The following is a 14,822-nucleotide window of genomic DNA, read 5'->3' on the forward strand; positions in this document are numbered from 1 at the left end:
AATACATGTATAGTAATTTTAAATTGAATAGAAGTTAACGTGAAGTTTATTTGGCAATGGTTATTGGTGGTATTGCTATGGGAGGAGAAATAAGATACATCTATAACCATATCTGGTATTGATTTCAGGTCCACAAGATTATCGGATTTACACCCATCCTGCTACAAGTGGTTATGTCTGACCAGTTGGACATGCCAGTCCGTCAGGCAGGTGCGTATTGACCATATATATATTTAGTATACCAGCTGGACTTTCACAAAACTACTAATAACAGTATTAATTGACTGCAAAATCCTCAACTAATTTTATTTATTTTTAATTTTTGGGTTGTATTACTATATAATGTATTCTCAAATTAATAGTCAGATGGTTGTTAAGGCCCATTGGGCCTCTTGTTGGTTATGTTATAAGTATATTGACATGACTCACAGGACATATCTACAACATTTTTTACATGTAAATATGAGTCTTATATATTCAACCCAATAAGTGCCCTCGTCATTTTTTCCAGGTGTGGTGTACCTAAAGAACACAGTCACCCAGTTTTGGCAAGACAGAGAGGTGGAAAACCCAAGCGACCCTGTTCCCTTTAATATCCACGAGCAAGACCGCCAGACGATCCGGGAGAACATAGTGGAAGCCATCATCCATGCTCCTGAACCTGTTAGAGTACAACTATGTGTGGCTCTGAGTCATATCATCAAGTATGACTACCCCGGACGCTGGCCGACTCTCGTCGAAAAGATTGCCTTGTACATGCATGCAGACAATTCTGGCACATGGATGGGTGCTTTGATGTCCCTCTACCAGTTGGTCAAAGTGTTTGAGTAAGTCGCTGAGATCTTTCAATTTTTCAATGTTGATATCATCGTCTTTAAAACATAGTAAACAAATTAAGCCTTTGTTTATCAAATAGAACCCTGTTTCTTAATGTTACGCCCATTCATAAATTTGTGTTCAATTTTGAATTAGTTTTCAAAATGATCTGCCAAAATACAAATGAGCTCATCTCAAGGTACAGAAATATACCTTTATTATCCTAATAGAGGCTGTTGATATACTCTTATAAAAAAATCTATACTGTAATCTAGTTATCTTAGATCAGATCTTAGAATAATCTAATGGATAAAAGAACAGGTCCCCAGATTTCTGGAAACAAAAGTGTGGATTTAAGTCAAAATGTTTTTAAGTATATTCTGAGTTTTGATAATTGAATTAAAGCAGGATCGTTTTTGTTATTGGAAAAAAAAAAAAAAAACGAGATATCAGGGTTTGAACTTTAAAGCATAAGCAATATTTCTGGAGATAAAATGATTGGGTGATACACAGGTACAAGAGAGCCGATGAGCGCAAGGTTCTACATGACTCGATGCAGCTGATGCTACCCATGGTTTACCAGCGATGTCTGGAAATGCTTCCGGACCAATCAGAGCATGCTGTGCTATTGCAGAAGCAAATCTTAAAGATTTACTATGCATTCATCCAGGTATTGAAATAATTTTGATAAGGGCTTGGTATTAGAACAGTTAATGTTGATTTAACTAAAGGATATCGCCAGTCATTGAGCTTGACAAACATTGATTACTTTTGTTTTAATTCTGTTTTCTGATATAGCAGAAAATCAGACAGAAAGACTTGGTGTGTTAACCTCAATTTCTGTATAAAATTACCTGTTTATGCTTACATTTTGCTGTAGAAGAATCTGTCTATAACAAGATTACACTTTGTTGTAGAATTACCTGCCTCAAGAGGTCATTTCTAAAGAAGTCTTCACACAGTGGATGGAACTGATCAGACAGATCGTGGATCGCCCAGTACCAGAGGTAAACTCTATTTATGTCCAGAATCCCAACTGTCACTCATAATCCATATTCTGTTATTACATATTACAGAGTTGAGTTATCCACCCTTATGGGTAGGTATTGATTGTGACGTCATGTGTTTGCAAGCGCAATGTCATACTTTTAAGGAGAATACGCCAGTGTCACTCATTAAATAATGATGTCATAATCGGATATCTACTCGAAAGGGAGGCAACTCTGTAATGTGCAAAGTCAGAATACAGTCAATAGTGCATATGCATTTTCACACACAAAATAGTATTAGTCACACGTTAATAACCTAATACAGATAAAATATTGGCTATACCAGAAAGTTGTATAGGGTATGGCTTCCAAAGTTCACAAATATTTTTTTTCGTAGCCCGGTATTATTAAAAGCTAGTGACATCAACACATTAAATCAGGTTTTGAGTCTACCTCATGAAAACAAATATTTTTACATGTACAATTTTTTGATATATTAAGGTATTATATTTTTTTTTCAAATTCATACACATCACCAAGGATAACACCACTTTTCGTGCCATTTATCACATAGATTTCATAGAGGTATGACAGAGAAAACTTACCCAATCAGAATGCTGCATTCTATAAATGTTAATGTGTCCGCAGCAAACAAACCAGATTGAGGAGGAGGAGAGAGCAGAATTGGCTTGGTGGAAGGTCAAAAAGTGGGCTGTACATATCCTTACCAGGATATTTGAGAGGTAATTCAAAACAAAAAATTCTTTAAAAAAAAGGCCAAATAAAAAAATATTCTTGTTTCTGGTAACACCCTTAAAAATTAAGGGTCGGTAGGTAGGATTTTTCTCTCTCTTTCTTGCAGTGAAAAACTGAAATAGGCTTTATTAAACCTTATATAAACCATGGATTTGTTTCACAGGTTATTATTGGGGTCTTAAATTTACAGAATTTGTACCCATATTCCTGATTTTGTGCAAAAAAAATGATAATGATAAAATGTTTTTGAGTAGACACTGAAAGAGTCGCTCGGGTTACCGGAAACACTGATATTTTTTGTATGGCCAAATGTATTTTAATAGATAATAATTGTGAAATTTAACCAAAATAAGTTCCGTTTATTTGAAATCATTTCGATTTGGATGATTGACCTATGCTATTCTACTTGATCTGAAAAAGGGCTATCTTTGATTTTTTTCACTACTTTTGGCTTTTGAATTTGAGAAAATATTGGAATGAAGCTCAAATTTAAAAAGTTGGATAAATGGGAATGTAATGTAATTAATAATCTGACGGGTGTCTCATTGCCAATTGATAATGAGTTTGAACAATTCAAAGTATGATTTTTTTTTGTCTTTTTTTATTTTTTTCATAGATATGGCAGTCCAGGCACTGTTATCAAGGAGTACTCCACCTTTTCAGAATGGTACCTCAAGGCTTTCTCAGGTATGATGTAATGAAAACTGTATTCGCTGTAATTAGCAACCCTTCCCATGTAATCGCCCCTTTCCTTTTCTGCAGAAGAAGTTAAATTTGTATTAATGCCTACATGCCATGGATTTTACAATGTTTTACAACATATGACGCTTTTAAAATAACATGTGAATCACTTCATAATAATGCATCTCAAATGACATGGTCTGACTTTAATCATTCGCCATATCATGCCATTTTAAGGATATAATGCCTAGATACATCTGAAAATACAAAAATTGTTTGGATTTTAATTGATCTGAATATATTTCCCACAGGTGGAATAGTTCAGGTGCTCCTGAAAGTTCTGGACCAGTACCGTCAGAAGCTGTATGTAGCTCCGAGGGTTTTACAACAGACAATTAACTACTTAAACCAAGGGTAAGATGTGAGAACCAAAGACAGAATGCAAACTTTTCAATTCGGCTTATTACAGAGTTGTCTCCCTTGTGATAGATTTTGACTGTGTTGTCATTATTTCGTTGGTGAAAATTACATGAGGCTGATGGGAATATCTACAATATTGCCATTGACACAAAAAAAAAATCGTTTCTGACATTGTGGTTAAATAAGGATAAAAATCCTCTCATTGAATCATTGTCAATGTTTTAAACGTGAAACAAAAGTCACAACTCGCACCCATCGTTGTCCATCTGCGAGTGATTCCATCTGTATTTTGCAGTGTATGAAGCAACAAAACGCATTTTAAACAGAAATGAGATCTTCAATATTCATATTCAAATTAATGAGATTCAGCGGAGAATAATAATTATTGATTAATATGTTTTCTCTTTTAGGGTCAGCCATGCATTTTCTTGGAAGTTCATCAAACCACACATTCAGGTAAATTCTCTTTATATCCAAACTGTCATAGATATCAGTCTTTGTTCGGAGTTGCGTGTTATCATAATGAAAATCAGTCAATTGATTTTGATCGTATGCTTCAGTGATTTAGCGCTATAAAAAGTTCCATTATACAAGAAGACATAACATGAATATATCACAGTCTCCCAAAACATGTGCCACGCTCTTCATACACTTTATACACCGCATTCATTAGAGGCCATCTTTACATGACCCTGGCTGTTAATAGGATGTTGATTAATCAAACAAACAAACTAATGTAATCATGTGTAGATCATTTGTATGCTGTCGCTATGAAATAGACAGATTTAGTAGTACATTATGACTTGTCTAAACCGACCTTTGTGTATACCGGAGTGATTGTATGACTAGTCCTTCATTATTTACAGTAATTAAAACCTGTGTAATCTAGAAACCTGGCTATTCCGACCAATTATACTTATCTCAGTGTTGTATTCACTATTTTCTTCCATCCCTATTTCACATGGTGATTAATGTACAACAGACATTTCTGGTGTCTTTGATGTCTCTTTTATTATTTTGTAGAGTATCGTTAAGGAAATCATCTTTCCTTTGATGTGTCAGCAATTTATTGTCTCGTTTATAATTTTGTAGAGTATCATTCAGGAGGTTATCTTTCCTTTGATGTGTCACAGCGATGAGGACGAGGAGTTGTGGAATACCGACCCACAGGAATACATCCGCATCAAATATGGTTAGTGGCTAGCACAACAACCCTGTAATAGGACGTTTTCGAGGTCCTAAAAGTACTGATTACCAGCAATTAGTCCCACCTTCTGGTGTTTATGACGTCACAAAAATAATGTCAAAAGATGACATCATAATCACTGGAAGGTGGAACTAGTAATCAACAGTAAATTGTACTTTACACACAACATTTTGGTATCTTGAAACCGTAGTATTACATCTTCACATTCTATATAACGTGAATTATTTGTGCGTAATTTTTTTGTTCTTTGAAGTCTTGATATCATTTTGTAAGTAAAATGATTTCATGTCATATCTATCCTAGAGTTCTACTATAAATGTGAAACAATTGAAGTAACTGCATAATTCAGTACATATTTGCAAACCAGTGAATATTTATGTTTTTATATGTGATGTTACATCTAATGAAGGTGACACATCATACTAGTCACTAAACATCACACGACATTTTCACTGCTTGTGTAACATTATCATTGCATAAACTGCACTTACCAACTTGAAAAAAAAATGAAAATTGCAAAGAAATGTTTCCAAAAAAAAAAAGAAAAAACAATTTTCAATGATGCAAAATTTTAAATTCTTTTTATAAGATCATGGTAACCACATTAAAAATTTAACTGTTCCCGTAATATAAAAGTTCAATATTAATTACTGTTGATCCTCATCAACTAGAACACGCATCAAGTAGCCAAGTGGTTAACATGTCCTGACATGTTACCACATAAGGATTTTATTGGTAAATCTATATTAAATATGCTCAACTTCCATTCTCTTCTAGCTTTGTTTTACAGCGCCGTTACAATAAGTGTACGTTTGACGGCCAGTCTAGTAGGTGGTTCCGTTGATTGGTAGCTAGTCAGTTTGCCAACGACATTCAATAAGCTGTGTAAGCGCGGCTCTCATTGGCTGTCGCATCAATGTAGGGGCGGAGCTTAACAGTCGGAAGCGTCTGTCGGCGATTACCAAAAGATCAGAAACGTGTACTGAAGATGATCAGCATTGTAAGCTTCATAATGTAAAAAGATTACACAAAAACATTTTAATTACCTCATGTATAGACTCTGAATCAGCGCTACTCAGTGAAGTACGTATGGAAAGAGCTACTGTTGTAGCGCTAAAGACAATCGGAAGTTGTACGGAAAAGATAACATCTGCTTCTGACTAATTATAACTTTACCGCAAGGTGTGGGAAACCAAATCGGGTACAATGTACAAAATGTACGACCGACCATCGTGTCTTGTCAAAATATATCCCAATAAAACAAGGCTTTGGCACATACCTGGATGTTAGTAGGGGATGCTATTCCAGCTGTAGGCGTATATTTTTAGGTCATCTGACCCGAAGGGTCAGGATGACCTATAGTCATCATGTTTCGTCCGTCGTCGTGCGCCGTCCGCCGTGCGCCGTGCGCCGTGCGCCGTCCGCCGTGCGTTAACTTTTCACATTTTGAACTTCTTCTCAAGTTTGACCAGTGGGATTGAGCTGAATCTTACCTGAAATGATCCTGAGATGGTCCCGACAAAGTGTTGTTATTTTTCGGGTCGATCCGAAATCCAAGATGGCCGCCACAGCCGCCATCTTGAAAACACATTTTGAACTTCTTCTCAAGTTCTACCGGTGCGATTTGGCTGAAACTTGCATGAAATGATCCTGACATGGTCCCGACAAAGTGTTGTTATTTTTCGGGTCGATCCGAAATCCAAGATGGCCGCCACAGCCCCCATCTTGAAAACACATTTTGAACTTCTTCTCAAGTTCTACCGGTGCGATTTGGCTGAAACTTGCATGAAATGATCCTGACATGGTCCCGACAAAGTGTTGTTATTTTTCGGGTCGATCCGAAATCCAAGATGGCCGCCACAGCCGCCATCTTGAAAACACATTTTGAACTTCTTCTCAAGTTCTACCGGTGCGATTTGGCTGAAACTTGCATGAAATGATCCTGACATGGTCCCGACAAAGTGTTGTTATTTTTCGGGTCGATCCGAAATCCAAGATGGCCGCCACAGCCGCCATCTTGAAAACACATTTTAAACTTCTTCTCAAGTTCTACCGGTGCGATTTGGCTGAAACTTGCATGAAATGATCCTGACATGGTCCCGACAAAGTGTTGTTATTATTCGGGTCGATCCGAAATCCAAGATGGCCGCCACAGGCGCCATCTTGAAAACACATTTTGAACTTTCTCAAGTTCTACTGGTGCGATTTGGCTGAAACTTGCATGAAATGATCCTGACATGGTCCCGACAAAGTGTTGTTATTTTTCGGGTCGATCCGAAATCCAAGATGGCCGCCACAGCCGCCATCTTGAAAACACATTTTGAACTTCTTCTCAAGTTCTACCGGTGCGATTTGGCTGAAACTTGCATGAAATGATCCTGACATGGTCCCGACAAAGTGTTGTTATTTTTCGGGTCGATCCGAAATCCAAGATGGCCGCCACAGCCGCCATCTTGAAAACACATTTTGAAATTATTCTCAAGTTCAACTCGTGCGATTTGGCTGAAACTTGCATGAAATGATCCTGACATGGTCCCGACAAAGTGTTGTTATTTTTCGGGTCAATCCGAAATCCAAGATGACCGGCACATCTGCCATATTGAAAACACATTTTGAATTTCTTCTCAAGTTTTACTGGTTCGATTTGGCTGAAACTTGCATGAAATGATCCTGACATGGTCCCGACAAAGTGTTGTTATTTTTCGGGTCGATCCGAAATCCAAGATGGCCGCCACAGCCGCCATCTTGAAAACACATTTTGAACTTCTTCTCAAGTTCTGCCTATGTGATTTGGCTGAAACTTGCCTGAGATGATCCTGACATGGATCGACAAAGTATTGTTACATCTCTGGTTGATCCCAAATTGAAGAAGGCTACTATGACACTATATCTAATTAATTTCCTACATGTTAAGGCCCTTGGGCCTCTTGTTTGAAATAAAATTTGTTGAAGGAAATGGAAAATGATCCTGACATGGTCCTGACAAAGTGACACCATATGAAATTAATTTTACTATTGCCAAGGTAGTCAGATGACCGTTAAGGCCCTTTGGGCCTCTTGTTTAGCTTTGTCACCAGTATTTACAGCCGTGCTACCCCAACTGAGAACGACGTGTGTAAACCCCTACCGCTCTACCGCTGACTTGTATCGATGTATTGAATGAGTGAAGCTAGTTATTTATAGACTCGAGTACTGTCGCCAATCCACAGGTAAATCGCGGGCGCTCTGGCTACATTAGCTGTACCAAACACAATCGTAATTGTTACAAATACCGTAAAAACTTGTGTTACTTACACACCAGTGTACTTTGCACATGTATTTTTTCTTAGGGCTGAAAATGCTGGGGAAAAAATCTACTATCAGTATATTTTGAGCATTCAAATTTTGGGGAAAACGATGTACGGGGAACCACAAATTCAATGTTATAAAGGTGGTAATTTCATTGCAAAACATTCACAATAAATGCTTGACAACTTTCACACAGAAGTGTTGTATTAAGAAGAAATAACGTAATATAATTGCACTGTGTTTGTTTTCTTTTATTGGCCACCGTAACTGAAACAGTGAAATATATCTTGCAGAACATGTCAAAAACATTGGCAGTCCGCCGTACCCCGTACACATGTCAATGTCTGGAGATATTACACATGAATAGTTATCAAGAACTAATTGAAAATATTATAATCTAGTTACTTAAAATTGCCACAATAAGGTATAAGTGTGTTTGAGATCATTAACAAACTTTAAAGAGCAATCAGATAGCAGATACGTTGGCTTGCAATAATCACATTGTGAGTAAACTCACTACCTGTACGGCACCAGATCCAAGCTGATGGCTAATTATATATAACAGTACGGTTAAAAATGCCACTAACCTTGTAGCTTGTCAGTTTTGCTGTAATAATATTACAAACAAAAGTTTAGGACTTATCTTATAAATCCCACGTGTGTTTTGACTTTTTGCACACGGCCTGCAGCCTGGCCATGTTATGGCGGTTCCCTCCGTAATGAGCATCACTAGATCTATAAGGAGTTTCATATGCAATTTTACTAGAAATATGAAGGTTTTTTAAAATATCTAAAATAAAGAAATACTAGTCAAGTGAATGTTGATGCAATTTGAAGAATATTTGTTTTGTTTTTAAGTAGATACAGATGCATTGTTGATGATATATAGATCGGTTAAGCTAACTAGCCATTCAGTTTTGTTAAGCTGGATGAGAGGCCCGTGCGTATTTACCTGTGGATACATGTATACGCTACCGAATGACCAATAATTTATGAACAAAACATCCTCAAAACTTTCGCTTAATAAGTGAAACAATACAATATTGAATTTTGAATACTGTGATTGAATGTATACATTGTAAACAATTAAATAGTACACAACGTGATCAAACACATTGCACAACAAGTCGGGTTTGAACATCAAAGATCCGCTGGCTCCGCCTACTTCTCAATGTTGTCGGCAATCTTGTCAGTCAGGGAGCAATCAGTCGGGCTGCCGATGCTTCAGCCAATCAGTGCCTTTGTTACATGCCACCTAAAATCTAATCTACTGCATCAGTTACCAGCCTACTAGATCAGCTACCAGCCAACGTGTCTATCAAGTGAATGAATGTAAACAGGAACACTTATTGTCGCAGCGCTGTAACATAGCTCTGTTGACACAGAGGTAACCAGATTTGATAGTATTATATATTATTTTATCTCCAGATGTTTTTGAAGACTTCCTATCACCAGTGATCGCTGACCCTTTTCTACTCAGACCCTTTTCTACTCTGCGGCATCGAAAAGGAAGGAAGTCTTACAAAAGGCGATGGGTTTCTGTATGCAGGTGCTCACACAGCCTTCCATTGAGCCACGCCAGAAAGACGGAGCTCTCCACATGATTGGAGCAGTAGCAGAGATTTTACTCAAGGTAAAAAGAAATCTTAGAACAAAAGATAGTATGAAGGAGTCTGTTTGTTTTGTTTTGTAGCTCATCTGCATCTGGAAACTGTTTCATCATTAGGCTGGAAGATCTACTGAGAAGGCTTCTTTTCTTAGTGATTGCAAAGATATTTTGATTCTCAAAACGAGAAATGTAATAAATATATAACTTCATAGCCGGACTGGAAAAACAAAAAATCTGACCAGCTATACAATATTAAATTTGAAACATTGTCTTTGACTTAATTTTGTGTACTTAAAACTTTTTGATATTTATCTGATTTTGTTGAATTCAACTCTTGATTGTTCTTTCATTCTATACAGTAAGTGTTACATTCAAGAAAAAGTTCTCCAAACTAAAATGTTGTTTTTGTACCCATTTCCAGAGAAAGATATATAAAGACCAAGCCGAGATGATGTTGACAACACATGTATTCCCAGAGTTCACTAGTGAACATGGCTTCCTTAGGGCCAGGGTAGGTATAAAAGTTTCGGTACTAGATATTTGAGCAAATTACTGTCGCTCACCAAATGGTCGACTGTAATTCATCCACATTAGCTCATTTAACTTGTGTTCCACAGTGATGTGACAGCGTTGATTCTAGTCTAGATTGAGTCTAATGTACAGACAAACAATACTGCATGCAATTTATTTTGCAAATTTCGCAATCAGTTTCGATTCACAAAAGTTTAACTCTGTGAATTGATATTTTCCACTGTTCTTGCACAATTAAGTTGACCTGTATTTCCATCAATTCTGAAAACCAAAACTTGACCCTTGCAATAATGTTTTGTGACAGAAATTGATTTGCCCTCTTCAACTTCTAGGATATAACTTCCGACCTCTTGATTTATAGCTCTTCTGTTTCTGGTGGCTCTTCCATCTATTGAGAAGGCTATGCCTCTTAGAGACTGTAAATCAAGTATTCATTTTACTCTTTCAGTGGTATAACATCTTAATTTGAACATTTTTATGCCCGAAGGGATTCAGATATATATACTCCTGTCCAATTTATGTTCCTTCCTGCTTTGTTATATGAAGGTGGGGGGATTTACATGTCTTTGTTTTGAAAGTTGCATGAAAAATAGGCTTGTTAAAAACCAGTGTTTTCCCCCTTCTTCAGGGTTGCTGGGTGCTGAAACACTTCTGTGAACTGAAATTTCGAAACGACGCAAACCTCCTGCAAGCTCTTGAACTGACCCAGAAATGTTTATGTATGGATAAAGAACTACCAGTGCGTGTTGAAGCTGCCATCGCCATGCAGATGCTGATCACGGAGCAAGAGAAAGGTAAGCAAATAAAGCAGCTTCATCTTTGTTGGACTGATATTCCGTCTTTGCATATTACAGAGTTACCTCCCTTGCGTGTAGGTATAGATTGTTACCTCTTTATTTTGTGAGCGCAATTCACTTAATTTTCTCAGAAAAGTATGACGTTACGCCCGCAAACAAATGACGTCACAATCAATACCTACCCGCAAGGGCAGATAACTCTGTAATATGCAAATACGGAATGAGTGAGATAAGAAATTGTACTGAGATTATGAGAAAAAATAACTGTTTTTCTTTTGTCAAGCATTTGCCAAGCGGAATATGTGAAACAAATAATTATGAGTAAATGTTGTATAAATATGATTGGTATCAGGGCACTTTACACTATAATATTTATTAATCATGACAATACAGGAACTTGTTGATTTTGGTTGCTTACCTATGGTGTGTTTTCTGTAATTTTCGTGTTCGTTTTGTTTTACAGCCAAACAATATGTACAACCACATGTCAAGCCGGTGATTCTAGGTAAGTTAAAGAAATAATGGTTCAATGTATTTATATCTTACAAACTTTATACTGCTTTTGTCCCAAGAAGCATCCAGGGAACTAAAAAATTGAAACAAATAAGTAGGCACTAAAAAGAACCTTTTCGAAAGATAATGATAAATTAATTTGAAAAAGAAACAAGAAGCCTACACAATTTTCAAATTTTCAATCTGCATTTAATTCAATGATATTGTACGTATCACATACATCTACATAAAAATACTTGACTTCCTTCCTTTTCAACAGAACTCCTGAAGTTAATACGGGAAACTGAGAGTGATGAGCTGACAAGTGTGATGCAGAGATTGGTGTGCACATATACTGATGATGTCATTCCCATTGCCGTGGAGATGATGACGCATCTTGTAAGTTCAATGCTGAGATTTGTGTATCAATTTACTTTCACATATAGATGGATCAAGACTGAAGTGATTCCTTAAATACACCATCTTCTGAAAAGTCAAATTATTAAATCATTAATATATCTGGGGGGTGGGGGGGTGTTAAAAAAAATTGAGAGAAAGACAATTACTTCAAACCAGTAAAACAGGACTGTTGAATCTTAAAATTTGGTGTTATCCATAACAGCTGGATATCCTTAGCTAAATGTATTTCAGTCACTGTATAAGGTTGTCCCCTGCTTCACCCCAATGGCCATCACAAAAAACACTGCTATAAACATATGATAGCTTCCCTAATTGTGTGCGTTATAGCCGTCAATCATGCAGAGAAAAAAAATCATTATTTTGAATTGAACTGAGAAAATCAAATTTTCACAAACTTAAAATTTTGTTATCAGTATAAAGATGTACTCATCATTTGTTATTTTGATGATCATATTATCGCGACTCGTAAATGAAGAAAAAATTCATCATGGTATATATTTTGTAAATGCGAAGAACATATTTCGCAGTTTTGTCAACGTAACATATTCAGGGGTTTTAATTTCTGTTTTACACCAATTCTTTTCTGTGCAATATTAACCATTCTACATCCAATGGTAAAATTCAAATATTTCGCAGGTGTTATGAATTCAAATTTTCAAATTGCTTTTTGTGTCGAGGTTAATTAATGTATAAATTTGTTTCTGTGTGCCCAGGCATCTCAAACATTTGCCCAGGTTATTGAAGCAGACATGGAAGGATCAGAAGAGAAAGCCATCGCTGCACTTGGTATCCTGAATACTATGGAAACCATTCTGACCGTGATGGAGGATCAAAAAGAGGTAGGTTACAATACAGGATTTATAATTCCTTATTTTGACCTATAGATAATTCCAGAAATCTACAATATCAAAGTTTAATATTACAATACAGGATTTATAATTCCTTGTTCTGACCTATAGAAAATTCCAGAAATCTACAATATCAAAGTTTAATATTATAATACCGTATTTTCCGGACAATAAGTCGCACCTGTGTACAAGCCGCAGAGGCCTTTTTTACGATTTTTTCAGGTTTTGTACACGCATAAGACGCATCGTTACATAAGCCGCAACCAAAAGTTAGGCCCATGCACCCACACAACCCTCTGTGTATACGATCGATCTCTAATGAAGCACGGTAATGCTTATCGATCGATTAGAATCACGAAAACTTGTTCTTTAAATGTATAACAAATAAAACTCACAATGATGTAAATATCTTTAGCAAAATTGATTTGGTCATGTTTCTGTTCGTTGTTTACTCTGCCATTACGTAAGACTTCTTGTGTGTAAACAAACATGGCGGCCGTACGAATTCACGCTTACTCTCTCTCATATTTCAACATGCCGGTTAAAATACTTTCCTCAATATGCATACGATTTTCTTTTATATCTATTTTGATATATTTCGCGTATTAATTATATTGATGTGTAAAGGATAACTATATTATCAAGACTATCATTAACCTAAAATTGACTTCGTTTAGAGTGTTCTCTCAACTTGCCATCCCATGATGCAATTCACCGAAGCCTTATTTTTGTAAACTTCCGGATATGATTTCGTGGTGTTTGCCGCTATAGAGATCGATTAAATGATTTTAATATCACTGTGCGATGTTTGCACTCGTTATAATGTTCTTAATTACATGTGATTTACGTGTGTAAACTCGATTGCTGATTATTTCATTGAAATCACGGCGACAGGATTCCGGGATATTCCCCTGTTGACCGACATATGTGTAACACGTGTGCAAGTTCGAGTTCATGCTTACTCTCGCTCATATTTCAGTACGCCGGTAAATACTTTCTTCAGTATGCATAAGAATTTCTTTCTTGATATATTTTGTGTATTAAATGTATCTTTGTGTAAAGAGTTACTGTATCAATCGACTTCGTTTAGAGTGTTCTTCCACTGTTTGTCAACTAGATATCCCATGATGCATTTCACCGAAGCTTTATTTTTGTAAACTTCCGGATTATGACCTCGTGGAGTTTGCCGCTGCAGAGATCGATTAAATGATGTTTTATACGACTGTTTGATGCTTTTTAACATCGCTATAATGTTCTATATTACATGTAATTCACACTATAAACTTGACTGCCGATTATTTCTTTGAAATCACAGCGACAGGATTCTGAGAAATACACATGTTGACCGTGTGTAACACGTGTGCAAGTTATATTTAACAGTCATTCAGAAGATTGTTTTTTCCCTGTCTGCGGACATTTCTTTCACTCACATAATATTTAAATAATATGTTTAACTTATTGTTTGATATTTGGTGGTTTTTGACGTTTTAGTTATTATTTTCTTGGTAACAATCCTGCAGCAAATCGATAGCGAAATCAGTCCGCCATTGTGTTGTGACTGTAAACAACCACGCTTCAGTCGGCCGATTTTCCATGAATTAAACAATTTTACGATTGAACATGGATCTGGTACGTTATTATTTTCATCTTTATTATATTTTCATCACATATTATATCGTTTGAACACTTTTACAGTGATATTTTCGATGTATAACTTTACTAAACCGCTATTGTGTTGCGCTAGTAAACAAACACGTTTCAGTCGGCGGATTTTCCTTGAATTAAACAATTTTACGAATGAACATGCATCTGATACGTAATCATTTTCATCTTTAATATATTTTCATTGCATATTTTATCTTTTAAACACTTTTACAGTGATTTGTTCGATGTATAACTTTACAAAACTGGCGAGTAAAACTTACGATTTTCACATGTGAATCACGACGTAATAATGCCAAAACATCG

The 14,822-nt window shown here is 36.3% G+C and overlaps 1 protein-coding gene across 1 annotated transcript in view; it reads left to right on the plus strand.

The window, feature by feature from the left end:
• The window catches only part of LOC138330146 (importin-7-like), a 34,371-nt gene that overhangs the window by 1,796 nt on the left and 17,753 nt on the right, over positions 1 to 14,822 (plus strand). The window contains 16 exon segments of the mRNA XM_069277556.1: positions 129 to 210; positions 512 to 827; positions 1,330 to 1,486; positions 1,734 to 1,823; positions 2,454 to 2,548; positions 3,178 to 3,248; positions 3,554 to 3,656; positions 4,073 to 4,118; positions 4,755 to 4,854; positions 9,586 to 9,620; positions 9,623 to 9,790; positions 10,188 to 10,277; positions 10,926 to 11,091; positions 11,558 to 11,599; positions 11,867 to 11,986; positions 12,724 to 12,849. Of these exon segments, the coding sequence (XP_069133657.1) occupies positions 129 to 210; positions 512 to 827; positions 1,330 to 1,486; positions 1,734 to 1,823; positions 2,454 to 2,548; positions 3,178 to 3,248; positions 3,554 to 3,656; positions 4,073 to 4,118; positions 4,755 to 4,854; positions 9,586 to 9,620; positions 9,623 to 9,790; positions 10,188 to 10,277; positions 10,926 to 11,091; positions 11,558 to 11,599; positions 11,867 to 11,986; positions 12,724 to 12,849 (1,807 nt within the window).

The sequence above is a fragment of the Argopecten irradians genome, chromosome 8, assembly GCF_041381155.1.
Source record: "Argopecten irradians isolate NY chromosome 8, Ai_NY, whole genome shotgun sequence".
Lineage (NCBI taxonomy): Eukaryota > Metazoa > Mollusca > Bivalvia > Pectinida > Pectinidae > Argopecten > Argopecten irradians.